Here is a 26,259-nt window from a genome sequence, read left to right as displayed (position 1 = left end):
TGCTGCAGAGTTTCCTTTGCGCTGATCCACTCACAGCAGGATATTGTTTTAATCATCTAATGGATCTGTGTCTGAGAGTCGACCTAGAAAGGTCTAGATGGGTGTTAAAGCTCCCGCTCAGTCACTCCAACGCTTCGGCTCACAGGAGCACGCAGATCAAATTACAGAGTGCTTTGGGTGAACTATTCATGATGTGATCAACTACACATGTGACTTTTCTGCTAAAACTGCGGTGAAAATCTGCGAAACTCTGCCGAATCAAAGCCACCGAGCAACACTGAAGATGGACAAAAGAGGCTCATTCTAAAAAAAACTTCAGCATTTGAACATTTATCAGCCTCTCTCGGCTGCTTTTGTGGCCTTTTAATATTTCTATAAATTTTTGTGAAGATTTGCAAGTTATTTTTATAATTAGGATGCCATATTTACCATATTCTGTAGATGAACAACAGTCTTATCAAATTATGAGTCTAACTTTTAAACTATTTTTTTTGTTTTGTTACTACAATAAGAAAAGACGTAAATTACAAACAACAGGACAAAGATACAATTAAAATAAAAAAGTTTTTCAGGTATATTTAGTATTCCGGTACAAAACACTGAGAATCTAAATCAAATATACAATGAAACACTGCACAGTCTTTACTGTATGAATTAAATGTACTGATTCTTATTAAATCTGCATGTGTGCAGAAATCCAGTCTAATAATGATGGCGATGTATTTACGACATTGATTCCAAAATCACAGCTGCAGCAGGTTTATTAGGTGATATCACTATAAGAACCTGTGCACAGATTCAACACACATCTGATCCTCTTTCATGTTTAAGTTTACTGAAGTCATAATTAACTGTGTTTATGTGAATACTCAACCAGATGGGCGTCTGACTTCATTGTATATCTATTTGATCATTCAGTTTTTATTGTGCTTAATAACTTTTATCATCGGGTTTCTCATTCGTGATCACACAAAGCTGTTATGAGTTCACGTTGAGTTATAAAGGTAAAGTTGTATCCTTAATATTTCTATAATCTCTCTGTTTTATGAAATCAGGCGCTGGTGCTGACTTCTGCACAACACGCAGTCATCACCTTATTAGAGCACTGACGGACCGTGTTGATCAGCTCCTGAACCACCAGATCAATACACTTAATACACGGCTCCTTGATCTTCACGATCTGCTTCTTCACGATCGCCTCGAAGGCCATGTCTGGAGTGAACAGACCCGTCCTGCAGGAGACACACGGTCATCTTCAGCGCTGACTCACAACACACACCTGATCACTGGACCAAAGAGACATCTCAACCCTCACCTGATGCCATGGATGTTCTTGATGGCGTAGCTGATTTCCCGACGCATTTCCTTCTCATCACACTCCATCTGTGACAGAACACAGGAGGGTTAGGATGAAGAGGCGAGAACAGACGCACCATCACAGTGTCCAGCAGACTCGCCTTGACCAGCTCGAACGGGAATCGCTCGTGGAAGATGCGGTTGATCTTGGCTCCTCCAGAGAGCTCCACGGTGTCCACCTGATCACCGGAGCCTTCGATGCGCTTCTCGAAGTCCACCGAGAACTGCTGCACCATCCTGCACACACACACACACACACACACACACACACACACACACACACACACACACACACACACACAGAAACACACACACAGACACACACACACACACACACACACACACAGACACACACACACACAGACACACACACAAACACACAGACACACACACACAGACACACACACACACACACACAGACACACACACACACAGACACACACACAAACACACAGACACACACACACACGCACACACACACACACACACACAGACACACAGACACACAGACACACAGAAACACACACACACACACACACACACACACACAGAAACACACACAGACACACACACAGACACACACACAGACACACACACACACACACACACAGACACACACACACACACACAGACACACAGACACACACAGACACACACACACAGACACACACACACACACACACAGACACACAGACACACACAGACACACACACACAGACACACACACACACAGACACACACACACACACACAGACACACAGACACACACACACAGACACACACAGACACACACACACAGACACACACACACACACACACAGACACACAGACACACACACACAGACACACACACACACACACACACAGACACACACAGACACACACACACAGACACACACACACACACACAGACACACACACACAGACACACAGACACACACACACACAGACACACACACACACACACAGACACACACACACAGACACACACAGACACACACACACAGACACACACACACACAGACACACACAGACACACACACATTATTTAACACCCAAATGAAGCAGGACAGGTTTAGTGTGTGTCACACCTGATGATCAGCGGCTCAGACCGTTCTCTGTACTTTGGTTGAGTCAGTGATCTTAACTCTTATTTTTGACTTGTATAATATAGTGTTAATTTTTTTCAGTCTTTTACATTAACCTTACTCTTAGTCTTGGTGTCAAATGTACATTTTAGTTATTATCATATTTAGTCCCGTTTTTGTTTAGTTTAGTTTTAGTCAATGAAAACTTAATCAAATTTCTTATATAATAGTTCAACTGACTCAAAATTATAATCGAAAAGATTGTTGTCAGTTGAGAAGTTAATTTTTCCATTTCACCAATATGTGCTTATTAATCAATCAATAGAAAATGGACTTTATCTGACCTCATCTATTGTACTGATTTATTACAGGCTGTTTATTATATATATTAATATCAAAGATTATGCCCTCTGTCTGCATCATGAAAACTGGCAAAAACAAATGAAATATTGAAATGCCTGATAGTAATTCCAGTATTTCCAAATGGCCATAATGTTTCTCTATTAAAACAGCAGTGGTTAATTTACTCAGCAAACACAATCTCATATAGTCGAGATCTCATGACCCAACACTTTCATTGAAGCTGAACATCTCACACCGGGCAGGAAAGCAGCATTTTAAATGTAGCTCTGATTTAGGGATTTGAGCTCTTGATATCTGGCAGCCGCACACATGAACACCTGGTAGTCCAAGATAATATTGTGTCTCCTTTATCGATGAAGAAAACATTTCGGTAGTCTTTTTTCGTCATTGATATTGCATGTTAATATAGTCAGTTATCATTTATTGACCTTACTGTCCTCTCATCATCGTCTCGTCTTAATCATGTGAAAAAAACTTGCCAAAGAACATTTTTTAATACTTTTCGTTAACAAAATGATCACTACTATTATCTGTTTCAGATCACTGAATCAACCTTAATACATTATAATCTAATTATAAAAAATACAACACTGCTTCTGTCTCAAAGCTGAAACTGCTGTGAATGACGGGCGATATTAGAGCAGGACACACATCTGCTGCACATCATGAACGAGCTCCTGGTGAGCTCTTCTACAGGAGGCGGTGGGACTGACTGCAGAAGGGCTTTGGTCTTGCGTGACGGGTCGTCGGGCCGGTAGTGCCGGTACTCCTCAGCCTCCCGGTCCAGAGACAGCAGCTGCGACTGGAGCTTACTGCGGAACGCCGGGAGCGTGTCCCGGATGTGGTTGGTCAGTTGCTGTGGAAACAAGAATGCTTCTCATTAAATACAGAAGTCGTCATGAGCATCATCAACAGCGTTCTTCACGTCACAGTACCTGATTGAGGACCTTCTGCAGGTGTGGCGTGCCCATGCTGTCCGCTATGTGTCTGTAGGCCGGATGGCTCAGGAAGAACTTCCTCTCTGCTGCCAGAGCGGCTTTGATGTCCTTCTTCCCGTCGATGTCTTTCTGACTGCGGTTCACCACGCCGATGTACCCTGAGTGACACAGAGCTTCACTATAGATTCACTGACCGCTTCAGAAGCTGTGCTGATCATCATCATGACAGTGAGCTCGAGCACACCTCGCTAAAGATCATCACGCAATACATGCAGCACAACTCATCGACTGAGGCACGTTTGAAAACATTTACAGTATTTAAAGGGGTCAGAAGATGTGATTTCAAGTTTTTCTTTCTCTTAGGAGTGTTACAAGCTCTTGGTGCATGAAGAAGATCTGTAAAGTTATAAAGACTGAAGTCTCAAATCCATAGAGATATTGTTTATCAAAGTTAAGACTCGTCCACACCCCCGAAAACACCTGGTTTAAACACGCCCCACATCTCTACATCACTGTGTGGAAATATCTGTGTAATGCTGCTCAAATGTTCACGCAAAGAAAGAAGTCGTGGTTTCAGTAACACAGTTAGTGTTGAAGCAGTCGTGTCAGGGAGATGTGTGTGTATCGAGGAGAAAGAAAAAGTACTTTATTTGTTCTTCTGAAAGTAGATGCATTTAGGAATCTTTAAGATTAGTTACAACAGAACAGCAACACATTTTATGGAAAACCGTTTCGTGAACCTTAGAGAGGAGGTCATTCTGACTTTGCTACGACAATCTGGCGCTTCTGAATCAGCTGCTGGAAGTGTGCTTTGTTATTAGTTCAATGATTTGCTATTGACTGTTCATGTGAAGTCATCTTTGAGCTCAAGGTGCACTCCTAATCAGTCAAATACACGCAAACGTGTGTCAAACTGCTGCGCTTGGTGATTATTCATGTATACATTCGTCAGTAATGTAATAAATGAAGGTAAAGAGTTGAGAATGAAAATACACGTGTAACAGTAATTTGGATCTGTGCAGCTCTTAAAGTGACAGCGGGATATGTTTTATTTTTAGTTTGATTATTCATTTCTGTTCCCGCTACATGAACCTTTTCATATAAACTGCAATAAATACAAAACTAGAGCCAAACTTAAACTGAAATGAGACATTAATAATAAATCGTGATTAAATTAATAATCATACTGCTTGCTTCAGTTTGTTTCATTTGTATCTTTTTATTCTATTGTATTTGTCTTTTGCTTTTTTTATTACTGACTGTTTAATTATTTTCAATAATTGTGAGGACTTTCAGTTTGTTTGTAATTCTGCTGGTCGCTACAATGTAGATGTCATAGCAACATTATTAACAGGAAATACATATTTAATGTGTATCACTATCTTTAAATAAATCACTCATATTAAGTTTTGTTCATATGGCCCTCTCATAATCGTGTTAAATAACCGTGATTACGATATTGACCAAAATAATTGTGATTGTGATTTTTTGCATAATTAAGCATCCTTACTTTCTTTACATTTATTCTGAAAGATGAAGCTCATGATTATGGAAACGGGCGTTACATTTCCGACGAGTGCTCGTGGTGTTCGGCCAATCACAATGCACTGGGTCAGCTGGCCAATCAGAGCAGACTGAGCTTGTCAGGAGGAGGGGCTTTGTAGAATATGAGGCGTTTGAGAGAGACGGGGCATAGAGCACCTACAATAATGTACAGTATTGGAAAAATAACCTGCTTTTTGAACATTAGGCCATCTTGAAAATATTTTGGTTTGCAGTAACAGTAATTTTTTTTTTTTAAAAAAGGGTCGGTAGGTCGGTCTATATATATTTTTTCTTCAAGTTTCAATGTAAAAAAAAAAAGTAGATTTTTGTAATGGTGATGACGTCGATATGAATTTAAACAAATTAGCATATTGTGACGTCACTGACTGGGTCTTCAACCCGTGCCTTCGGGCGCATCATTGCAAACCTCATTTTGATGCAGGCTATGTAGACCACAAACAAATATTAATCTTTGTCAAAAACATGTATTTTGCCTGAATTTCATGTGAGAAGAAAAAAAAATGAGGTACTGTTATACTGTTTTACTTGCATCCACCACTAGGTATCAATGCAACCTACAAATGAGAGAAATTCAGTTACAATACAGTTACTCTATTTGGTTGTCACTTTTGTGAAAAAAAATCCTGTTTGATTTGAGTGACGAGTGTTCATTGAATCGATTGTAAAATTTTTAAATAAGTTTTATAAGGCATATAACATCAAATATAGGTAAATCCACGGACAACAGGCAGGAGGAATGTAAAGATTCAATATATTGGTAAAGACTAATATTTCTGATGATTTATTGGCGTGAAGTTACGTGCACAATGACAAACAGGAGCGCAACATTTTCGAAAAACAATAAGCAGAGTGGACTGCCATAATGCAAAACATTTACTGCAGGCTTCAACATGGCAGTGTTTACGATTACATTTCAACAACAACAAAAAAATCGCATAGGCGATTTTCTAGGGCTGTCAAAAAAATAGTTTTTTGAATATTCGTCGAATTTAAAATTTAAATCCACATTCTAATGCATAAACGTTGCATTCGAATTTTAGGTGTGCATTAACCCTTCTGGATTGTTACAATTCACTACCCTTTCGAGTTGTTCAGGATGAAAACATCCACTCAATTAAACTGCTGTAAAAATGTATCAGATTTATATTATTTTTCAATTTCTTTTGCATAAATCTGTTAATCAACCTCAGTCCTGATCAAAACTACCAAATGTTTTTTAAAAAATCCAAGATTTTAACTCTTTAATTGCCAAGTTCATAAATGATGTCACTGATTTGGGGGAAAACACACACAAAATGACTTATTTTCAATATAAAAGTAATTGTGGCTTTTTCGATTTTTTTTTTACTTTTTATAACAGTCTTAGTAGCAACATTGGCTTTGATGCATTGTTAGTTTTTGTGCAGCATTAGATTTAATTTTTTTCTCCCTAATTTGTTGTTGGTGGCTGTTTTTGCCCCAATGACTTCCATTATAAAGACATTTTTTTATTGCAAAGCCATGACACATTCATTGCATTCTTGATTGTTTGTGGTTTTCCCTTTTGGGAAGAGGTAAAATTTGTTAATTTTACAGTTGATCACTAGGTGGGACCATTAACCCTTTAGATAGGCCTTTGCAAAAAAAGGCTTAGTTTCTGGCTTGTATATGGAGTTATATGGAGTATAACAGCAAATTATATTGAGTGTGTATGTGTGTATGTGTGTGCGTTTGAGAAAGAGAGAGAGAGTGTGTGTGAGAGAGACCTTTGCGCACTTACCTTAATGTATTTCAGAAAATCACAATGTACACCTCAGCTCTTAGAACCACATGGAGTAAACAAAAGTGTATTTATGCACCTGCTGCCTTTTAATGGTGGTGAAAGTATTCGGTTGTTAAGTGATGACGTAAGAAGCGCTGTTTCCGGGTTCAGGCCTCATCTCGCTTCACTTGAGAATATGACCTCAGCAGCCGTTTATGAGCACTGTTTATTCATATTGATAATTTAAGTTAAACGCTTTCAAACTTACGATATACACTACAGTCTCCGTGCTCACAGCGTCCCAAACACAAATAATTTTAAGATATTTTTTTTATATTTATATTTTCATTGTCTGGCTATCTGGTACTTCGGTATGGAGTTAAAGGTTAATATTATAACTTTTTCGCTAGTATTCTATCACATTGTGAGTTTATATTAGCACCTTTTGTTGTTTTCTCATGGTAACTGATAGAGCGTTTGGACATGGAAGCGCTGCTACGTGACGTCAGACTTAACAAGCGAATAGACTAAACAAAAGCAAAGTACGTGGATTTAAACACTTGCATGCGATCGTGCTGGATATTTAATGGTGAGAAGAGCAGCAAGCAACACGAGAAAGGGCTTGACTTGTACCAAAGTTTTAGAAATGATTATGCAGCGTGACCCCTCCAGCGAGCTGCAGCTTATTTGAAGTTGGTATTGCATTTTGGTTCATAACACATTATGTTCATAAATTTGATGCGAAGTAGATTTTTTTACAGGATTTACCGTCAAGAAAAGAGGAGCATTTCACTTATAGGCCATCTGTACTTTTCACCATCAAAAGGAAGCAGGTGCATAAACACACTTCTTTTTTTATTGTTTACTCCATGTAGTTCTGAGAGCATGAGGTGCATATTTTGATTTTTTCAAATACTGTACATCAAGGTAAGTGCACACAGGTCTCTCTCACACCCTCTCTCTCTCTCTCTCTCACACACACACACACACCCACACACTATAATTTGCTGTTATACTCCATATAACTCCATACAAGCCAGAAACTAAGCTTTTTTTGCACAGGCCTATCTAAAGGGTTAATGGTCCCACCTAGTGATCAACTGTAAAAAATAACAAATGTTACCTCTTCCCAACAGGGAAAACCACCAACAATCAAGAATCTCTCACACACACAAACACTATAATTTGCTGTTATACTCCATATAACTCCATACAAGCCAGAAACCAAGCCTTTTTTTGCACAGGCCTATTTAAAGGGTTAATGGTCCCACCTAGTGATCAACTGTAAAAATATTTTTTTTTTACCTCTTCCCAAAAGTGAAAACCACAAACAATCAAGAATGCATGATTATATGGTGTCATGGCTTTGCAATCAAAAAATGTCGTTATAATGGAAGTCAATGGGGCAAAAACAGCCACCAACAGAAAAATTAAATCTAATGCTGCACAAAAACTAACAATGCATCAAAGCCAATCTTGTTACTAAAAAATCCAGTCCACAATCACTTTTTATATTGAAAATATGTAATTTTGTGTGTTATTTTTCCCAAATCAGTGACATCATTTATGAACTTGGTAATTAAAAAGTTAAATCTTGGAATTTTTTTTAAAAAATTGGTAGTTTTGATCAGGACTGAGGCTGATTAATAGATTTATGCAAAAAAAATAAAAATATATATTTATCTGATACATTTTTACAGCAGTTTAATTTAGTGGATGTTTTCATCCACGAACATAACGAAAGGGTAGTGAATTTGCCCACAGTGTACCGTTGAGTTTTCGAAAAATTTCAAAGCATTTTCCCAAAATATGGGTCAAAATAAGATTTGTCACCAAAAATCATTCCATTAGCTCAAACACCGAGAAAGTTGTGGCCAAAATAAGACTCAACTTTACCCCATAGTGGACGAAAACGTCCCCAACAACGCACAAGGGTTAAGGAAGCTGCCTTATGAGCCCCGGTACTTCACAGTCCGTGTTCCAGTCCATCTCGCCGCGCGCACAGCCGTGTCTAGCTCGACACGCAGTATCTGCTGTCTCATCTTTCACCTATGGGCCCGCACCATCTACTTGATCTTTATCAGCGGCACACGAGATGCGATGACGATGTATGTGGTATTGCATTATACGGTAAAAAAAAGAAAGAGAGAGAACATCAATGTGGAGAAGGTTTTGTTTACATCAAAACTGAAACCAAGCCGTTCACACAGCACGCATATTTCTTGCATCTAGAGGGACACCGTTGGACTCGCGTCTCGCACAAGAGAGCCGCATGTTTAGAAAGACATGTAAAATTTATGCATTTAATTTAATTTTCGAAAAATATCTCGAGACTTTGTTGGGTTTTTGTTCCCCATCCTGCATCTCGTGTTTTTAAATGAAAAAATATATTCTGTGTGACTGGTTTTCCGCCCTTTTTATTTATTTAACAATGCATGCATACATGACGCTGTTTTGTTTATAGTTCTTTAAGCAACTTGATTAATAATAATTGGTTCATAAAATTTATTTTAAATATTATGTTGTTTTTCACAGTCATGTATTCTAATGCTTTGAATAAACATGCAGTAATATTTTGCTCGATGCGCTATCTTGAGCCTCAGAAGAGAAGCAAAAAGCTTTTCTTCACCCTAACTGAAATTATGCATTTTAAATTCGAATACAATTCGAATTTGTTTTTCAGCTATTTTGACAGCACTAGGCGATTCTAGCCCGAATCTGTATCTGTATGCAAGAGACGGTCTGAATACCGGCAGAATTCACATTTCTGTTATTAAAAAGAGAAAAATTGTGCAGAAGTATTATTTGCTGTTATGCGTGTGTGTTCTGGCTCAATAGAAAACTAAAGGGTGCCCAAGCTGCAGTTGCTCTGTGACGCCTGTTCAAAAAAAAGAAGAAAAAATAAATAACCTGGACGCGCTCCGAGAGAAGGTCGTTAAAATCAATTTCCTATTTTCGTTTTCGAAACTAGTCGATTCGTGCAATAGATTTTCGAACATAAAGTGACAGTCGACACGGTCACGGTTTTAGACTAGAGAGGAGAAGGGATGGGAAAAGATCTGGGCACAGTTTTTCCAGAACTTCTTGCCAAGTTATAGCGGTGTCGAGCTGTTTTAATCAATTTTTTTAGATGTACTTACTTAAATATAATTAACAGTATTTTATTGCGTTTGTATTAGTTGTTTGAAGAGAAAAAATTGGTCAGTCTTAACGCAAATTTACAATTGGCAAGTCGGTCGGACTAAAAGCAAAATAAAATAAAAATATTGAGCCGGTGCTAAATTGACAGGGTCGGTCGTGTTACGGCAAACAAGAATATTTTTAAGCATGGCCTTAAAGCATATTCTGATACACCAAATACACAAAATAATGATCTTTAAAAAAGCATCATATGAGCCCTTTAACTAGGAAAACCCCATGCAAACTGGACCGTCAATAAGATGCACACTTTTGGTGGTTGAGGATCGAGTCTGCAGACAGTTTCAGGCTTTCGGTGTTTAGGAAAATTAAAACACCAGCAAGAGTGCTGCTTCTCCCCAGTATCTGCACCACTGCACACCTGATACTGACTTCATACAATATTCAATAAACAAACACATTCTCATAGACACATTGTTATCACCCTTGGCAAAAAGTAATATACTTCAAGTTTATTTTATTAGGTTTACTTAAGTAAAGTTCAAGTATACCTTATGTAGCAAGTATACAAAGTGTTCTAGTGTTTTAGTAGTATACTTGTAAGTGTACTGTTTCAATACTCCTTGGGACTAAATCGGCCCACTTTCTAGTATATAAAATATACTTTTAAATATACTTTAAGTATAACAGTAGCAAACTTTGAGTACACAACTAGTTTACCTCTATGTTTGTAGTTTGTACTGCAATTATAATAAGTGAACTTGATTTGCTGATAGTTTACTAATTAAATATTTTGTACACTTATACTGCAAGTATACTCATAGGTTTTCTTTAAGTGAAATTTATATCATACTTTAAGACTACTATGTCCCTATTTAGGTTTGAATTTGTATAAATTTTGTTACATGAATATCTGAGCATGCAAAACATACAAAGAAAGAACAGTGTATCTGCTTGTAAACAAAAACATTTCATTCTAGCTTCATGCATTCTTTTTTTAAACAGTTTAATGTGGGTAAGTTACAAAAAAAAAGTTGATAGATGCAGGTTATGCACACTTTAACTACACAGAAATCCTTGCAAAATTCCAATCAGACAACGGATGAGGAGATTTCGCTCAAGAGCAATTGATGACATGGCTGAGAAGAAAATATTTAAGTGTAGGTATTATTATGGTTTTTATGACCTAGATGTACATTTTACCAGTTGTTACCTACAGTTAATACAAACATTCAGAGGTGGGTAGTAACGAGTTACATTTACTTCGTTACATTTACTTGAGTAATTTTTTGGGGTAACTAATACTTTTCGGAGTATATTTAAAGATGGGTACTTTATACTCTTACTTGAGTAAATTTTTGGGGAAAAATCTGTACTTTTACTTCGTTACTGTGGGCGACGCTCCTCTCGTTACTTTATCTTAATGCAATAAATGTTATAAATGCTTCAGTTTATTCCAAACGCGCCGTCTACTTTTCTCTGGGCAATGAGCGATGCCCATTCGTGAATGATTCATTCTTTTGAGTCAATTCTGTTCAAAGGCTTGATCAAACCAATTGGCAAACGAGTGAATTGGTTCATGAATCAGTTTGAATGAGTCGTTCAGTTCCCTGCCGCACGCGCTGAGCGACTGAAGCGGTTCACTCGGAGTTGTAACGTTTAAGAACAGAAAGAGCGTTGAAAACGTGGCTGGAACTGCACTGAATTGAAAGCAGTTTTGCAAAGTCTATTATTTGCTAGCGATGGAGATCCTTATTAGATGAACACCGCATGTGCTGTCTACTGTTTAACAGGTAATAACTTGGGCCAGGCACGTGCACACATAGACATGAAAGGGGGCTTGAGCACCTGCCCTTTTTATTCCTGGAGAGAAAGTGCCCTTTTTTCTGGGATGCTTTTTTTCATTTTTTGAAAAATAATATATATTTCTGTTTGCACACAGGTTCCCTGTCAAACAAATATATTTATTGAAATATAGTATCTAAATATCAGGTCAGGAGTTCTGAAGCGCTCCCTCTCCCTCTCCCCCGATTGTTAAACCTGATTGTGTTGCTTCCGCTAAAGAAAATAGTCCGCTCCGTCTCTACGGTTACAATCCTGTGAGTCCATAGCAACGCTCTGTTTTTCATGGCAACGCTCTGTTATACTCCGCACAGCGGTCTGTTGGTTATAACACACCGCATTCTACATTGGAATTCAACCAAGCCATGTAATAAAATAAGTTAATAAAATAAGCATATATCACCACCAGGTGATATGCTTTAGTCATTTTGTTTATCCTATTTACCTGCATTTCCCTGTCAATTAGATGCAAATGTGCGCATTTTAACTAGTTGACGCCTAATTTGCATACAGAACGTCCCCAGTTATTGACTTACATCAAGAGTCTTTCCCCCTGAAATGTAGAAATCTAAATTGGTGAATTTAGAAGAAATCTACAGATGCAAACAGATGGAGGATACACTCTAAACAATGTAGTAAATCTGAGTAACTGCATCTGGTACATTAATAAATAAAACTGAGTAGAAATAAGTTAACATTAAACTTTAAAAATAACAATATTTATAAATTAACTATTTAAGTCATTTAACTTTTTTTATTTCCTCGAAACCTTTATAAAATAGTATTCCATACCACCACAAATACATGACATTGGCTTTTATTGAAGTTTTACTCAATTATTTTGGTAAGTTTAATTTTAAAGTGTTATGTATTATGATAACACCAAAATAATTAAAACGATGTAGTGCCTTGTGCAAAAATAAACAAATTATTAGTGAAACACGCCCCTCTGTTTGATGCAGTTATTTAGGTTATTCTAAATATGAAGAGTTCAGATGATAAATCCTCTAAGTGCCATCTGAAATGTCCTTCAATAATGATCATTTTTATCAAGCTTGTATGTTTATGTTCACTTATTTCACATTACTGGCAATGGAAATTACCTATTAATTGTCATTTAAGTTAAATTACTGAACTTAAATACGAGCTTGAAAAAAAAAGCTCATAAGAAAATTTCAGATGGCACTTAGAGGCTTTTGCATCTGTTTGAGGAAGATAAAATTATAAATTGGAGTAAAGGCTGATGAAATATATACATTTATACACACACACATACATTACATACATTTTATCTATATATCTAAATAAAAATAGGCTCAGTATATATGACCCAAAGTAACTAGTAACTAACTACTTGAGTAGATTTTTTATCCGATACTCTTTTACTCTTACTCAAGTAACTATTCAAGACTAGTACTTGTACTTTTACTTTTACTTGAGTAAATATTTCTAGAAGTACTTTTACTTTTACTTGAGTACAGTTTTTGGGTACTCTACCCACCTCTGCAAACATTATGGTCATCGACCAGTGATTGATATATCAAACATAATAATAGCGGTTAGACGTTGGATTGTGGTTGAAAATGAAAATCGGGTTGACGTCTAAATCCAATGTTGGGCAGATGCTGAATTTTGGCTGGAATAAACACCCCCCCCCCCCCAAACAAAACAAAAAAAACATTAAAAAAACGGTGAAATGCATGGCAGTACACGTATTACCAGCTTCACTCATTACTAACCAGTTTGACTTTATTTCTGTCAGACGTCTACAGAAGTTCTTTTTGAGAATTAACAGAGGTTTAGATGTTGATGTTGGTCATTAGCGTCTTCATTCGAACCTATCGCTGTTTTCTTTTCTCCTCTCTCTCGCTCCAGTTTTTCACAAGTTCATCAAACAACCGCAGTAAGAATTTTCATCAAGCACGGTGAGTAATGGCTTCTCCCGTCATTGTTTCTTGCACCTCTTGCCACATGTACAGTTTATCTATCTCTGTTGCTGATGAGGGATTCACATGTGATAAATGCAGGGAAATAGTTAGGCTGACAGAGAAGATTTCAGAATTAGAGACACGCATCCAAACTTTAATTGAGGATAGTAAAAATGTTAGGGCTCTAGATACGGCTTTGGATGCGTCTAGCTCAGGGATTCCTGTACATTGTTCGGTTCCGGAAACAGAGCCCTTGCAGCAGGGCAACTGGGTGACAGTGAGGCAGCGTAGTCGTGGGTCAAAACACCGCTCTTCTGTTCCGATCAAAACATTAAACAGGTTCTCCCCACTCAGTGATGCACCCACTGAGAAACCTGATGAAAGTGCTCTAGTTATTGGTGATTCTATTGTACGGAACGTGAATATAGAGACACCAGCCACCATAGTCAAATGTTTACCGGGAGCCAGAGCGCCTGACATCTTGGCAAATTTAAAAGTGCTGGCTAATGCTAAACGTAAATACAGTAAGATTGTTATTCATGCCGGCGCTAATGATGTTCGACTTCGCCAGTCGGAGATCACTAAAAATAACATTAAAGAGGTATGTGAACTTGCAAGCAGGATGTCAGACACTGTAATATGCTCTGGTCCCCTCCCTGCTTACCGTGGTGATGAGATGCATAGCAGATTGTCATCACTCAATGGCTGGATGTCTAAGTGGTGCCCACAGAATAACATAGGTTTCATAGACAATTGGACGAGCTTTTGGGGCAGACCTGACCTGTTTAAAAGAGATGGTCTTCATCCCTCCTGGGGTGGCGCCACTCTTCTCTCTAGAAATATGGCAAATAGTCTTAGTGTTTATACTTGAGTAACTGGGGCCCAGGTCAGGAAGCAGACAGACTGGCTAAACCGACCGTCTGCTAGCTGCCTCCCGTCACAGAGGTCAGTTAATTCTCAGCACATAGAGACTCTTTCACCTAGATATCACACTATAGAGACTGTGTCTGTTCCCCGAACTAGAAAAAACAAAAAACATCCAAACCAAGTTAACATTAACAATTTAATTGAGGTTCAACAAATAAAAAACAGAAGCAATACGGATAAACAAATGATAAAGCTTGGCTTATTGAATATCAGATCCCTTTCTACGAAAACACTTTTTGTAAATAATATGATCACTGATCATAATATAGATGTACTCTGTTTGACAGAAACCTGGCTAAAACCTGATGATTACATTATTTTAAATGAGTCCACCCCCCAAGATTACTGTTATAAACATGAGCCACGTCTAAAAGGCAAAGGTGGAGGTGTTGCTTCAATTTATAACAACGTTTTCAGGATTTCTCAGAGGGCAGGCTACAAGTATAACTCGTTTGAAGTAATGGTGCTTCATATAACATTATCCAGAGAAACAAATGTTAATGATAAATCCCCTGTTATGTTTGTACTGGCTACTGTATACAGGCCACCAGGGCACCATACAGACTTTATTAAAGAGTTTGGTGATTTTACATCCGAGTTAGTTCTGGCTGCAGATAAAGTTTTAATAGTTGGTGATTTTAATATCCATGTTGATAATGAAAACGATGCATTGGGATCAGCATTTATAGACATTCTGAACTCTATTGGTGTTAGACAACACGTTTCAGGACCTACTCATTGTCGAAATCATACTCTAGATTTAATACTGTCACATGGAATTGATGTTGATGGTGTTGAAATTATTCAGCCAAGTGATGATATCTCAGATCATTATTTAGTTCTTTGCAAAATTCATATAGCCAAAATTGTAAATTCTACTTCTTGTTACAAGTATGGAAGAACCATCATTTCTAACACAAAAGACTGCTTTTTAAGTTATCTTCCTGATGTATCCAAATTCCTTAGCATATCCAAAACCTCAGAACAACTTGATGATGTAACAGAAACTATGGACTCTCTCTTTTCTAGCACTTTAAATAAAGTTGCTCCTTTACGCTTAAGGAAGGTTAAGGAAAACAGTTTGACACCATGGTATAATGAGCATACTCGCACCCTAAAGAGAGCAGCCCGAAAAATGGAGCGCAGCTGGAGGAAAACAAAACTAGAGGTATTTCGTATTGCTTGGCGGGAAAGTAACATATCCTACAGAAAAGCATTAAAAACTGCTAGATCCGATTACTTTTCTTCTCTTTTAGAAGAAAACAAACATAACCCCAGGTATTTATTCAATACAGTGGCTAAATTAACGAAAAATAAAGCCTCAACAAGTGTTGACATTTCCCAACACCACAGCAGTAATGAGTTTATGAACTACTTTACTTCTAAAATCGATACTATTAGAGATAAAATTGCAACCATTCAGCCGTCAGCTACAGTATCACATCAGACAGTGCACTATAGATCCCCTGAGGAACAGTTCCACTCATTCTCTACTATAGGAGAGGAAGAATTGTATAAACTTGTTAAATCATCTAAACCAACAACATGTATGTTAGACCCTATACCATCTAAGCTCCTGAAAGAGGTGCTTCCAGAAGTCATAGATCCTCTTCTGACTATTATTAATTCCTCATTGTCATTAGGACATGTCCCCAAAACCTTCAAACTGGCTGTTATTAAGCCTCTCATCAAAAAACCACAACTTGACCCCAAAGAACTAGTTAATTATAGACCAATCTCGAATCTCCCTTTTCTGTCCAAGATACTAGAAAAGGTGGTATCCACACAATTATATTCCTTCTTAGAGAAAAATGGTATATGTGAGGATTTCCAGTCAGGATTTAGACCGTATCATAGTACTGAGACTGCTCTTCTTAGAGTTACAAATGATCTGCTCTTATCATCTGATCGTGGGTATATCTCTCTATTAGTTTTATTGGATCTTAGTGCTGCGTTTGACACAATTGACCACAACATTCTTTTGCATAGACTTGAATACTTTGTTGGCATCAGTGGAAGTGCATTAGCATGGTTTAAATCGTACTTATATGACCGCCATCAGTTCGTAGCAGTGAATGAAGATGTATCCTATCGATCACAAGTGCAGTATGGAGTACCTCAAGGCTCAGTACTAGGGCCGCTACTCTTCACACTTTATATGTTACCCTTGGGAGATATCATCAGGAAACATGGTGTTAGCTTTCACTGTTATGCTGATGATACTCAGCTCTATATTTCTTCGCAGCCCGGTGAAACACACCAATTTGAAAAACTAATGGATTGCATAGTCGATATAAAAAACTGGATGACGAGTAATTTCTTACTGCTAAATTCTGAAAAAACAGAGGTGTTAATTATAGGACCTAAAAACTCTGCTTGTAATAACCTAGAACATTGTCTAAGACTTGATGGTTGCTCTGTCAATTCTTCGTCATCAGTTAGGAACCTAGGTGTGCTACTTGATCGCAATCTTTCCTTAGAAAGCCACGTTTCTAGCATTTGTAAAACTGCATTTTTCCATCTCAAAAATATATCTAAATTACGGCCTATGCTCTCAATGTCAAATGCAGAAATGTTAATCCATGCATTTATGACCTCAAGGTTAGATTATTGTAATGCTTTATTGGGTGGTTGTTCTGCACGCTTAGTAAACAAACTACAGCTAGTCCAAAATGCAGCAGCAAGAGTTCTTACTAGAACCAGGAAGTATGACCATATTAGCCCGGTCCTGTCAACACTGCACTGGCTCCCTATCAAGCATCGCATAGATTTTAAAATATTGCTTATTACTTATAAAGCCCTGAATGGTTTAGCACCTCAGTATTTGAATGAGCTCCTTTTACATTATAATCCTCTACGTCCGCTACGTTCTCAAAACTCAGGCAATTTGATAATACCTAGAATATCAAAATCAACTGCAGGCGGCAGATCCTTTTCCTATTTGGCGCCCAAACTCTGGAATAACCTACCTAACATTGTTCGGGAGGCAGACACACTCTTGCAGTTTAAATCTAGATTAAAGACCCATCTCTTTAACCTGGCATACACATAACATACTAATATGCTTTTATTATCCAAATCCGTTAAAGGATTTTTAGGCTGCATTAATTAGGTAAACCGGAACCGGAAACACTTCCCATAACAACCTATGTACTTGCTACATCATTAGAAGAATGGCATCTACGCTAATATTTGTCTGTTTCTCTCTTGTTCCGAGGTCACCGTAGCCACCAGATCCAGTCTGTGTCCAGATCAGAGGGTCACTGCAGTCACCCGGATCCAGTACGTATCCAGACCAGATGGTGGATCAGCACCTAGAAAGGACCTCTACATCCCTGAAAGACAGCGGAGACCAGGACAACTAGAGCCCCAGATACAGATCCCCTGTAAAGACCTTGTCTCAGAGGAGCACCAGGACAAGACCACAGGAAACAGATGATTCTTCTGCACAATCTGACTTTGCTGCAGTCTGGAATTGAACTACTGGTTTCGTCTGGTCAGAGGAGAACTGTTCCCCAACTGAGCCTGGTTTCTCCCAAGGTTTTTTTCTCCATTCTGTCACCGATGGAGTTTCGGTTCCTTGCCGCTGTCGCCTCTGGCTTGCTTAGTTGGGGACACTTCATCTACAGCGATATCGTTGACTTGATTGCAAATAAATGCGCAGACACTATTTAACTGAACAGAGATGACATCACTGAATCCAATGATGAACTGCCTTTAACTATCATCTTTGCATTATTGACACTGTTTTCCTGATGAATGTTGTTCAGTTGCTTTGACGCAATGTATTTTGTTTAAAGCGCTATATAAATAAAGGTGACATTGACATTGACATGTTTTATATGAAAATGTTTGGTCACCATTATTGTGATCAGTGTTTGCTTTAGTTGGGTAGTTTGACTCTTGGCTTAGTAAGTTATTGGTTCCTATAATAGTGTTTACCAAAACACATAATTTGTTATTAAAGGAGCCATAAACAAAGATAAGGTGATATAGTTTTCATCATCATGAAGAAAAATGATTGAGGAAAATTAATTTTTATCGTCATTGACCCAAAGTGGTTATTTATTATTAATGAACAAAATTCAAGAGACAATACTTTCTTCCCTCAGATCAGACATTCTGAATTTTTATTTTTAAATACATTTTGGGAGAAAAAGCTTTCGAGACACATAGACATCAACAATCAGCGTATGAATCTCAACAATGGTGACATGCTTCATGCAGCAATGCATGCTGGGATAGTATACAACGCATGGCTCCCAGCATGCATTGCTGCATGAAGCATGTCACCATTGTTGAGATTCATGCGCTGATTGTTGATGTCTGTGTGTGTCAGCATAGGTTAAGTTTTTTGAGCTCTTGTTTCTTAAAAGATTTTAACTGATTGTTATAATACTGCTGGATCTCATGTAGCAGAAACACAGGGTTTGTAATATGAATGTACTAATGGAACAACATAATTGTTAGATTAAAAAACATCAGCGAATCAGGTTATTTCATGATGATTATAAAACCATTAACAGGTAACAGCCATCACTTGATCTCATGTCACTTTAGCTTTCTTTGATGCTGCAAATGTGATTGACAAACAAACTTTCATAGCAGCGACGATAGAAAAAACATATAATAAGTGCTAAGAGCTTAACTAATGGAAACACTAATCACTGTTATGGTGTTTAACTGTTATGCTGTTATGGAAATTAAACACATTAGAGTTAAACCCCTGTTAATTTTCAATAAGAGCTTTTGTGGACGTCTGACAGAAATAAAGTCAGTCTGGTTAGTAACAAGTGAAGCTGGTAATGCTGTTTGTGGAGTTGTTTAATCCTCCTCTGCTGAGATCTTGAGATATTTAATGTGCTGCCATGCATTTCACCCTTTGTTGCAGTGTGGTGTTTATTCCAACCAAAATTCAACGTCTGTCTGATGTCGGAGTTTGATGTCAAACAAAGTTGGGTTTAGACGTCAACCCGACTTTAATTTTCAACCAAAATATGACGTCTGACTGACGTTGGATTAGTTGGAGTCAAACATCTTCCTGACATCACATTGATGTACTGTGCCTGCTGGGTGGTGTTTCTTTTTCTTCTTCACTTGTGTATTTTTTAACATTTTGTACAGAAGATGCATACTAGCACCCTCTACCATAAAACAATGAAAACACAGATTCTAGGAGTATAGCTCAAATATATTTAGACTTTTTGTAAGTATAAGTCAAGTATACTTAAACGTAATTTTAAGTATATTTCTGAGAAGTACATAAAGAGCATTTCTGAGAAGTACATAAAAATTAAACTAAAATACTAATAGCACACTTGAATAAACTTCTTTTTCATAAGGGCAGTATTGTCTGCTCTTGCTCAGTATCTCAGACGAACTGTCTGTCTGTAATCTAATGACACTAGACTCACTCTTCATGTTATCAGTGTCTGACACACACAAACTCATTGGGAAAGGACTGAATGTGCTCTTCATTGGGTTTGCACTGATTAATCCAGCTGCAATCACCAATGAAACGTTGTTCCATGTTTTATATATATATATATATATATATATATATATATATAGTCAAATAATAAATTGTTATCACAAATATTCTTGAAATATCATGATATAACTTTTAGGCTATTTTGCCCTCCCTTGGTTTGAACGGATGATTAATGACTCGCTCATACCCTACTGGTGCGTCTACTTTCCTGTTCAGAGCATCAGTTCACTTCTTAACATCATTTCTAATTTCTATATTCATTTAAAGCCGTAATACCTGTGTATCATCAATCTTATCGTCTATTCAGTGCTTTTCTCTTTTATCAAAATAATCACAGTACATGATCTTTTGGTGGGTAATTTCTCAGCCAGAAATCATATAGTGATTAATTTGTGATTAATTAATCATGTAATTGATCAGATAAAAAAAATGAATAACTTAACCCTAATTAAGACCAATAATCTCTGGCATGAGAGCTCAACGGTAAGAAGTGTGATGTGAGGGTTTCTCACCGCGGCGCAGAGGCAGGAGCTTGTTCTCCAGAACGTCTCGAGCGTCTGTTCCTTCATCCATCAGGTCCAGTTTAGTGATCACACCGATGGTCCTCTGGCCTGTAATCACACGCATTCAGGAGAACACACTTTACCAGCAGTGACATCACACCAAACACCTGCGGGTCAGACTAATAATCTGAAACTAGACACTGACCGCACTCGAACCTGCCTCACCACTAAACCACAGCACCAAAGGCCACACAATAAACCTTCACCTTACTGTCATAAAAATTCATTTGTAATGGTTTTAAAGGATTTGGAGCAGGACTAGAGTAAGGCACAGCCGCTCTGCTCAGGAGGTCAGGAGGTCACTCACCCTGAGGGTCCACGTCTTTGGCCAGTTTGAGCGCGTCAGAGTTGGCCAGGTCAGTGTTGGCCGGAGTGACAGCGAGGATCAGGCAGCTCTCGCGGCAGATGAACTGCATGATCATGTCTCGGATCTGATGCTCGATGTCGGCCGGCTGATCTCCCACCGGCACTTTAGTGATGCCCGGCAGGTCAATGAGGGTCAGATTCAGCACTGCACAGAGGCCAGAGCACAGCAATGAGGACATTCATGAAGACAAATAAAACAGAACAGAGTCTGACTGACTTAATAATGCTAAACCCACTCTCCCAGACATAGGAGCTAGAATGTACATCCTGAAATTTGTGACCATGTGCGCGGTTACGTCCAAAAATGCTTCTTACAAATGTTGTTCAGGACTATATGCACATTTGCAATCTTGTATCCAAAAGGGTTTTCAGAAGCTGTGTAACATGCCACACCATGCACAGTGAGATATCGCTAGGATTTCTCCGTCTACAGGCACAGCAGCTCAGGTTTCAGTACCGTTCGGGGAATAAACCCTCAGGTTGATGGGAATGGGAGAAATGCCCTTATTGGCTCCGGTGACGCGGTCGGTCTCAGCCTCGATCTCCTGACGCACTTCATCGAAATCTGTGAACTTCTTCCCTTTGCAGTGCAGGAACTCAGCCCACTCTGAAGATGTTAGACAGACAGAGACACAAACAAGATCTGAAGAACTGAGTTAATAAACTGGAAGATTAAATTAGCAGAGCATCAGCGGCTGGCTGCATGTTAACCTGACACACTGAGTAAATGATCGGAGACAGGAGTTCACCTGCGTTTGCATTGATGAGCTGCAGAACAAGGGGTCTGCGTGTGACGATCCCAGATCCACGGGGCAGAAAATCCCTGGAAAACACACAGAGCCACTGACAAAACAACAAACACAACACCATTCCTCTCTATGTGACGTGATCCGTGTGCCATTCTACAGACGTCTTCACACGTATATTACTCTATTACACTCTAACACCAGACTACATTACAGCTGGTCTGATTAACACAGCCCTCTCGACATACACTGCTATTCCTGTCCAAAGATAGTCAACATTTTCTGTTTTATGAATTTTGTCACATCTAATGATAAACTGATATATCAGCCTGCATTTTTATATCATAATATTATAATATTAAGCACACATACACATAATCAACAGCTGCATATAAATGGCCAATTAATACAAATCTACTAATGGCCTTGTCAAAAAATAATGAATAACATTCCAAAATTTCCAGTATTTTAAGAGTGAATTTTGCGATAACTGATAAATATCAATGATGCAAGTTTCTATCAGTACACTCGATTATGTCATGCATGATGACAGACACCCAGCAGGATATGACATCACATTTGCTAATTACTATCTTATCTGACATTTGTGTGTTAACCTGTGCCTCTCCAGCTGAATCTACTCTATCTCAAGGTTTTTCTCCATCTGATCCTTTTCTCCGTGTCGTTCACTCAGGGCAGTTTCCCTCAGTTGCTCTCAGAAAATATTAATTGTAAAATGTAATATAAAATACTGTAGTGTATAGCCCTCGCTCATCACAGTCTCGGCCCTCCACTGGCTGTCGTCTGATATCATTAGTCCGTCTGTATTATTAAACACAATCACAAGCTGCCTCAGTTTCCACTGGTGTACCTCAAGGCTCATTTCTCAGACCGCTTCCATTCTTAACTTTATAAAGATTTTATTTTTCTGAAGTTAAACTCATGCTAGTTCAGCCCAAATCTCTGATATAGTCTCATTCAGATCTCAGCTCAGATAATGACAGTAATTTTGTTAGGTGTTATATTTGACTCCTCATTCTTTATTTCCCACATAAAAATCTTTCTTTCAACCTCTTGTGTTGATTCCTCCCATAACTTTAAAGATGCAAAACCACTATGAATGTGTTCATAACCTGCCTCCTGGATGACTGTAACTTCCTTCTAAAGCCTTTGTCACACCAGATGCTGAACACAGAATTTCTAAAGAGGCTACAACAGTTGTAATATGAAGTCACGCTTCTTCATGTTTCATAAAAACATAATTCAATAATACAGTCAAAATGTAAAAAAATTAAAATATACCATCTACTCCAGTTTACTGCAACACTGCAGTGCTGTAATGTTCTGTCTTCACAGGATGCAAATTTGCAGGTCAGAGTTCACAAAAACTACGACTGTGTTATTAAGTGCCTCTCCATTTGAAAGCAGGTGATGGATATGTAGTACTAATCACAGAACCATCTTTACTGACGAGACACACATGACAATCACATGCGATGAATCCTGCAGCCCTAGATTATATGATTACATATTATTCACACAATAGCAAAAAAATTATTCATAATGTATAGATTTTCCCTAATTCCTCTTCTTCATCTTTTAAATGTTCCTTTCTACAGTAGTCTACGGTTTCTACACACTCAGAAAGTCAGACGGAGATCATTAGTCAGGAGGACACACGTTTGAGCTCTGGATGCACAGAATCGTTTCAGTGTTTCAGCTACTGATGAACACATTATCACTCAGTGAACTCTTAACCATGTGTTACTGTGTCTTCTGTCTCTCAAACACATTAAAGTGATTCTTATTTACATGTAATGCAGGCATTACCTTTTTCACCTAATGTATTTACTTGAAATACCATAAGATTTAAAAATAAATACACATTTGATGTTCACAGGTCTCTGATGTTGGTTAACAGTCACACGAGATGCAATTTTTCAGGAAGGGTTTTATTTAGATGTATTGTGTATTTACAGTAAGTGGCACTACTGCTTCACCCATCGATGTGTGATTGGGCTAGTCGAGATTACAGAAGACGCTCATCTGCGGCAGACTCAGAGGCCTAGACGATAAACCGTCTCATTATTTTTGACGCGATTGACCCAGGTTTGAAACTTTTTTCAAATCAGAATAACATTTAATTTTTAATAAAACTGAAGGAAATAATCAAAATGTTGAGAATAAAGTCTCAGGTAGGTCTAGTGCTTTTGCTCCAATAAAGTGGCATCAATTTAATAATTTGAATTAAATTAATATCTTAATTTGAAATAAATCAATAAGTTTTATTGCATACTGTTTTATAATGTATAAAAATCTGATAATTGCCACTATTGGCAATAAGTCCTTAGCAGAATATCCTGCTATTTTAACATAGTATAAATAGAATATAGCTATTTGCACTGATTGTAAATAACATTTCACTAAAAAAATGCTATTTTCACTTAGTGTAAACAGGCTCTATCGTGGGAACCATAAAAACCAGTTTCCATTAAAGCTAACACAATCCCATTATAATAACCATTTAAAAAAAAAGACAGATTCTATGGTGGTTTCTATTGTTTTGTTGTTATTGTCTGGTGAACAGTTCAGAAATCAGAAGTGATAGCTGGCTGTAGTCATACACACTGTTACTCTGTATCCCGTCCGTCTCTCACCTGCCCACGAAGTTCTCCAGCACCGAGCTCTTCCCGGCGCTCTGGCCGCCCACCACCGCGATCTGCGGCAGGTCCAGGTTACAGCTCTGACCGATCGAGCTGAACGCGTCCTGCAGCCGGTTGACCAGCGGGATCAGATCCTCCATGCCCCGGTTCCCCATGACGGAGGTGATGCGGCAGCGCGTGCACTAGAGAGGAGGAGGAGGAGGAGGAAGAAGAAGAGGTGGAGGAGGAGGAGGAAGAGGAGGAGGAGGAGGAGGAGGGGGGCGCATCTAGACGCGCATCAGCTACACACACACAAAGATTGCGCAATTGCATTTATATTCGCAAACACTGACTCACAATCAGCTCCTCAGCATTAGGCCTACATATACCATCGTCATTATTCTGTGTGTGTGTGTGTGTGTGTGTGTGTGTGTGTGTGTGTGTGTCTGAACGTGCATCATAAGAGATGTAAGTTAGGCCTAATGTATTTACACGAATGACAAGAGAAATGCGGATGCATTAATGCGGAAAATGATATAAAGGCTGTAGATGCATAAATAAGAGTTGTGTTCATGTGGATGATATAAACATACGGTATTTGTAAGCGATGTAAATCATGTAATACGCCATCATCGCCTCTATATAAACTGACATTATTCACTCACCGTTATCTCGCTGCACCTGAGCGCCTTAAATCGCACGACCTAATCCAGTTACTGATGAACAAATCCCGGCGAGGAGTCGTGTTATTTACTGTCGGAAGATCGGCACGGACACATCTGTATGTGTCACTCTATTTCAACGCTACAGTCTTTCTCTGCGATGACAGATTAATCGCCCTGCAGCGCAGCCGCGCTAATTACGATGCAACGCTGTCGAGTGATTGGCGCAGGACTCGACCAATCAGAGACGGAGTTCCGCCGGCGCTCACCAATCACACTGTGCACAATACACTTCGCTCATGAATATTAATGAGCCAGGCTGCAGTTGCGTGGGGAGTCTATTGAGTCTACTTGAGCTTTCAGTCACGATATCTAATTAATATTAATAAGCCAAGCCTTTGCTCCAGGAGAATCTGCTGATTGGTCAGCTGACTGGCCACCGCTAACAAATGTCTTGTCTTTCAGCCAATCGGTCAGAACTACAGGATGAACGTCCCGTTACATGCTGAATATTAATGAGCTTTTCCTCCTGTCAGAACTGTTCACTGCTCAGAGCTTAAATCCACACGACAACGAAGCCACTAGAAGAACAACATCCGATTTATTCATAGACTGAAGGACTGTCACTGCTTCATTACTCTACAGTCCTTGTACCTGTAAATCAGCTTTAGTGTAAGAAAACATACTTTACATCCTACTGCACCGCGCAAAAGACGAGTAAACTGTGAATGAAACAGCATTAATTAATGAAGATCTGTATCTGCTGGCATGGTGTTGAAATAACATCCCGTCGATGTGAGAGTCCGAGATTGATTAGTGCTTCTCTCCTCATGACCAGCAGATGTCTCTGTGACCCACAGATTATCCTCTCTGAGGCTTACGGAGTCTCATTTATTTAGCGA

The 26,259-nt window shown here is 38.5% G+C and overlaps 1 protein-coding gene across 1 annotated transcript in view; it reads right to left on the bottom strand.

Moving 5' to 3' along the window:
• Window positions 1–25,557, bottom strand: part of dnm3b (dynamin 3b) — a 50,175-nt gene extending 24,618 nt beyond the window's left edge. Inside the window, exons 1-11 of the mRNA XM_059564216.1 lie at window positions 25,361–25,557; window positions 24,711–24,898; window positions 22,057–22,130; window positions 21,765–21,914; window positions 21,249–21,452; window positions 20,891–20,989; window positions 3,743–3,903; window positions 3,521–3,663; window positions 1,458–1,593; window positions 1,316–1,383; window positions 1,094–1,232 (exon numbers count right to left, since the gene is read on the bottom strand). Of these exons, the coding sequence (XP_059420199.1) occupies window positions 1,094–1,232; window positions 1,316–1,383; window positions 1,458–1,593; window positions 3,521–3,663; window positions 3,743–3,903; window positions 20,891–20,989; window positions 21,249–21,452; window positions 21,765–21,914; window positions 22,057–22,130; window positions 24,711–24,871 (1,335 nt within the window). The 5' untranslated portion in view covers window positions 24,872–24,898; window positions 25,361–25,557. The remainder of the gene's footprint in view (window positions 1–1,093; window positions 1,233–1,315; window positions 1,384–1,457; window positions 1,594–3,520; window positions 3,664–3,742; window positions 3,904–20,890; window positions 20,990–21,248; window positions 21,453–21,764; window positions 21,915–22,056; window positions 22,131–24,710; window positions 24,899–25,360) is intronic.
• Window positions 25,558–26,259: the final 702 nt, after the last annotated feature.

The sequence above is a fragment of the Carassius carassius genome, chromosome 12 (genome assembly GCF_963082965.1).
Source record: "Carassius carassius chromosome 12, fCarCar2.1, whole genome shotgun sequence".
Taxonomy (NCBI): Eukaryota; Metazoa; Chordata; class Actinopteri; order Cypriniformes; family Cyprinidae; genus Carassius; species Carassius carassius.
This window is presented reverse-complemented; position numbering and strand designations above follow the sequence as displayed.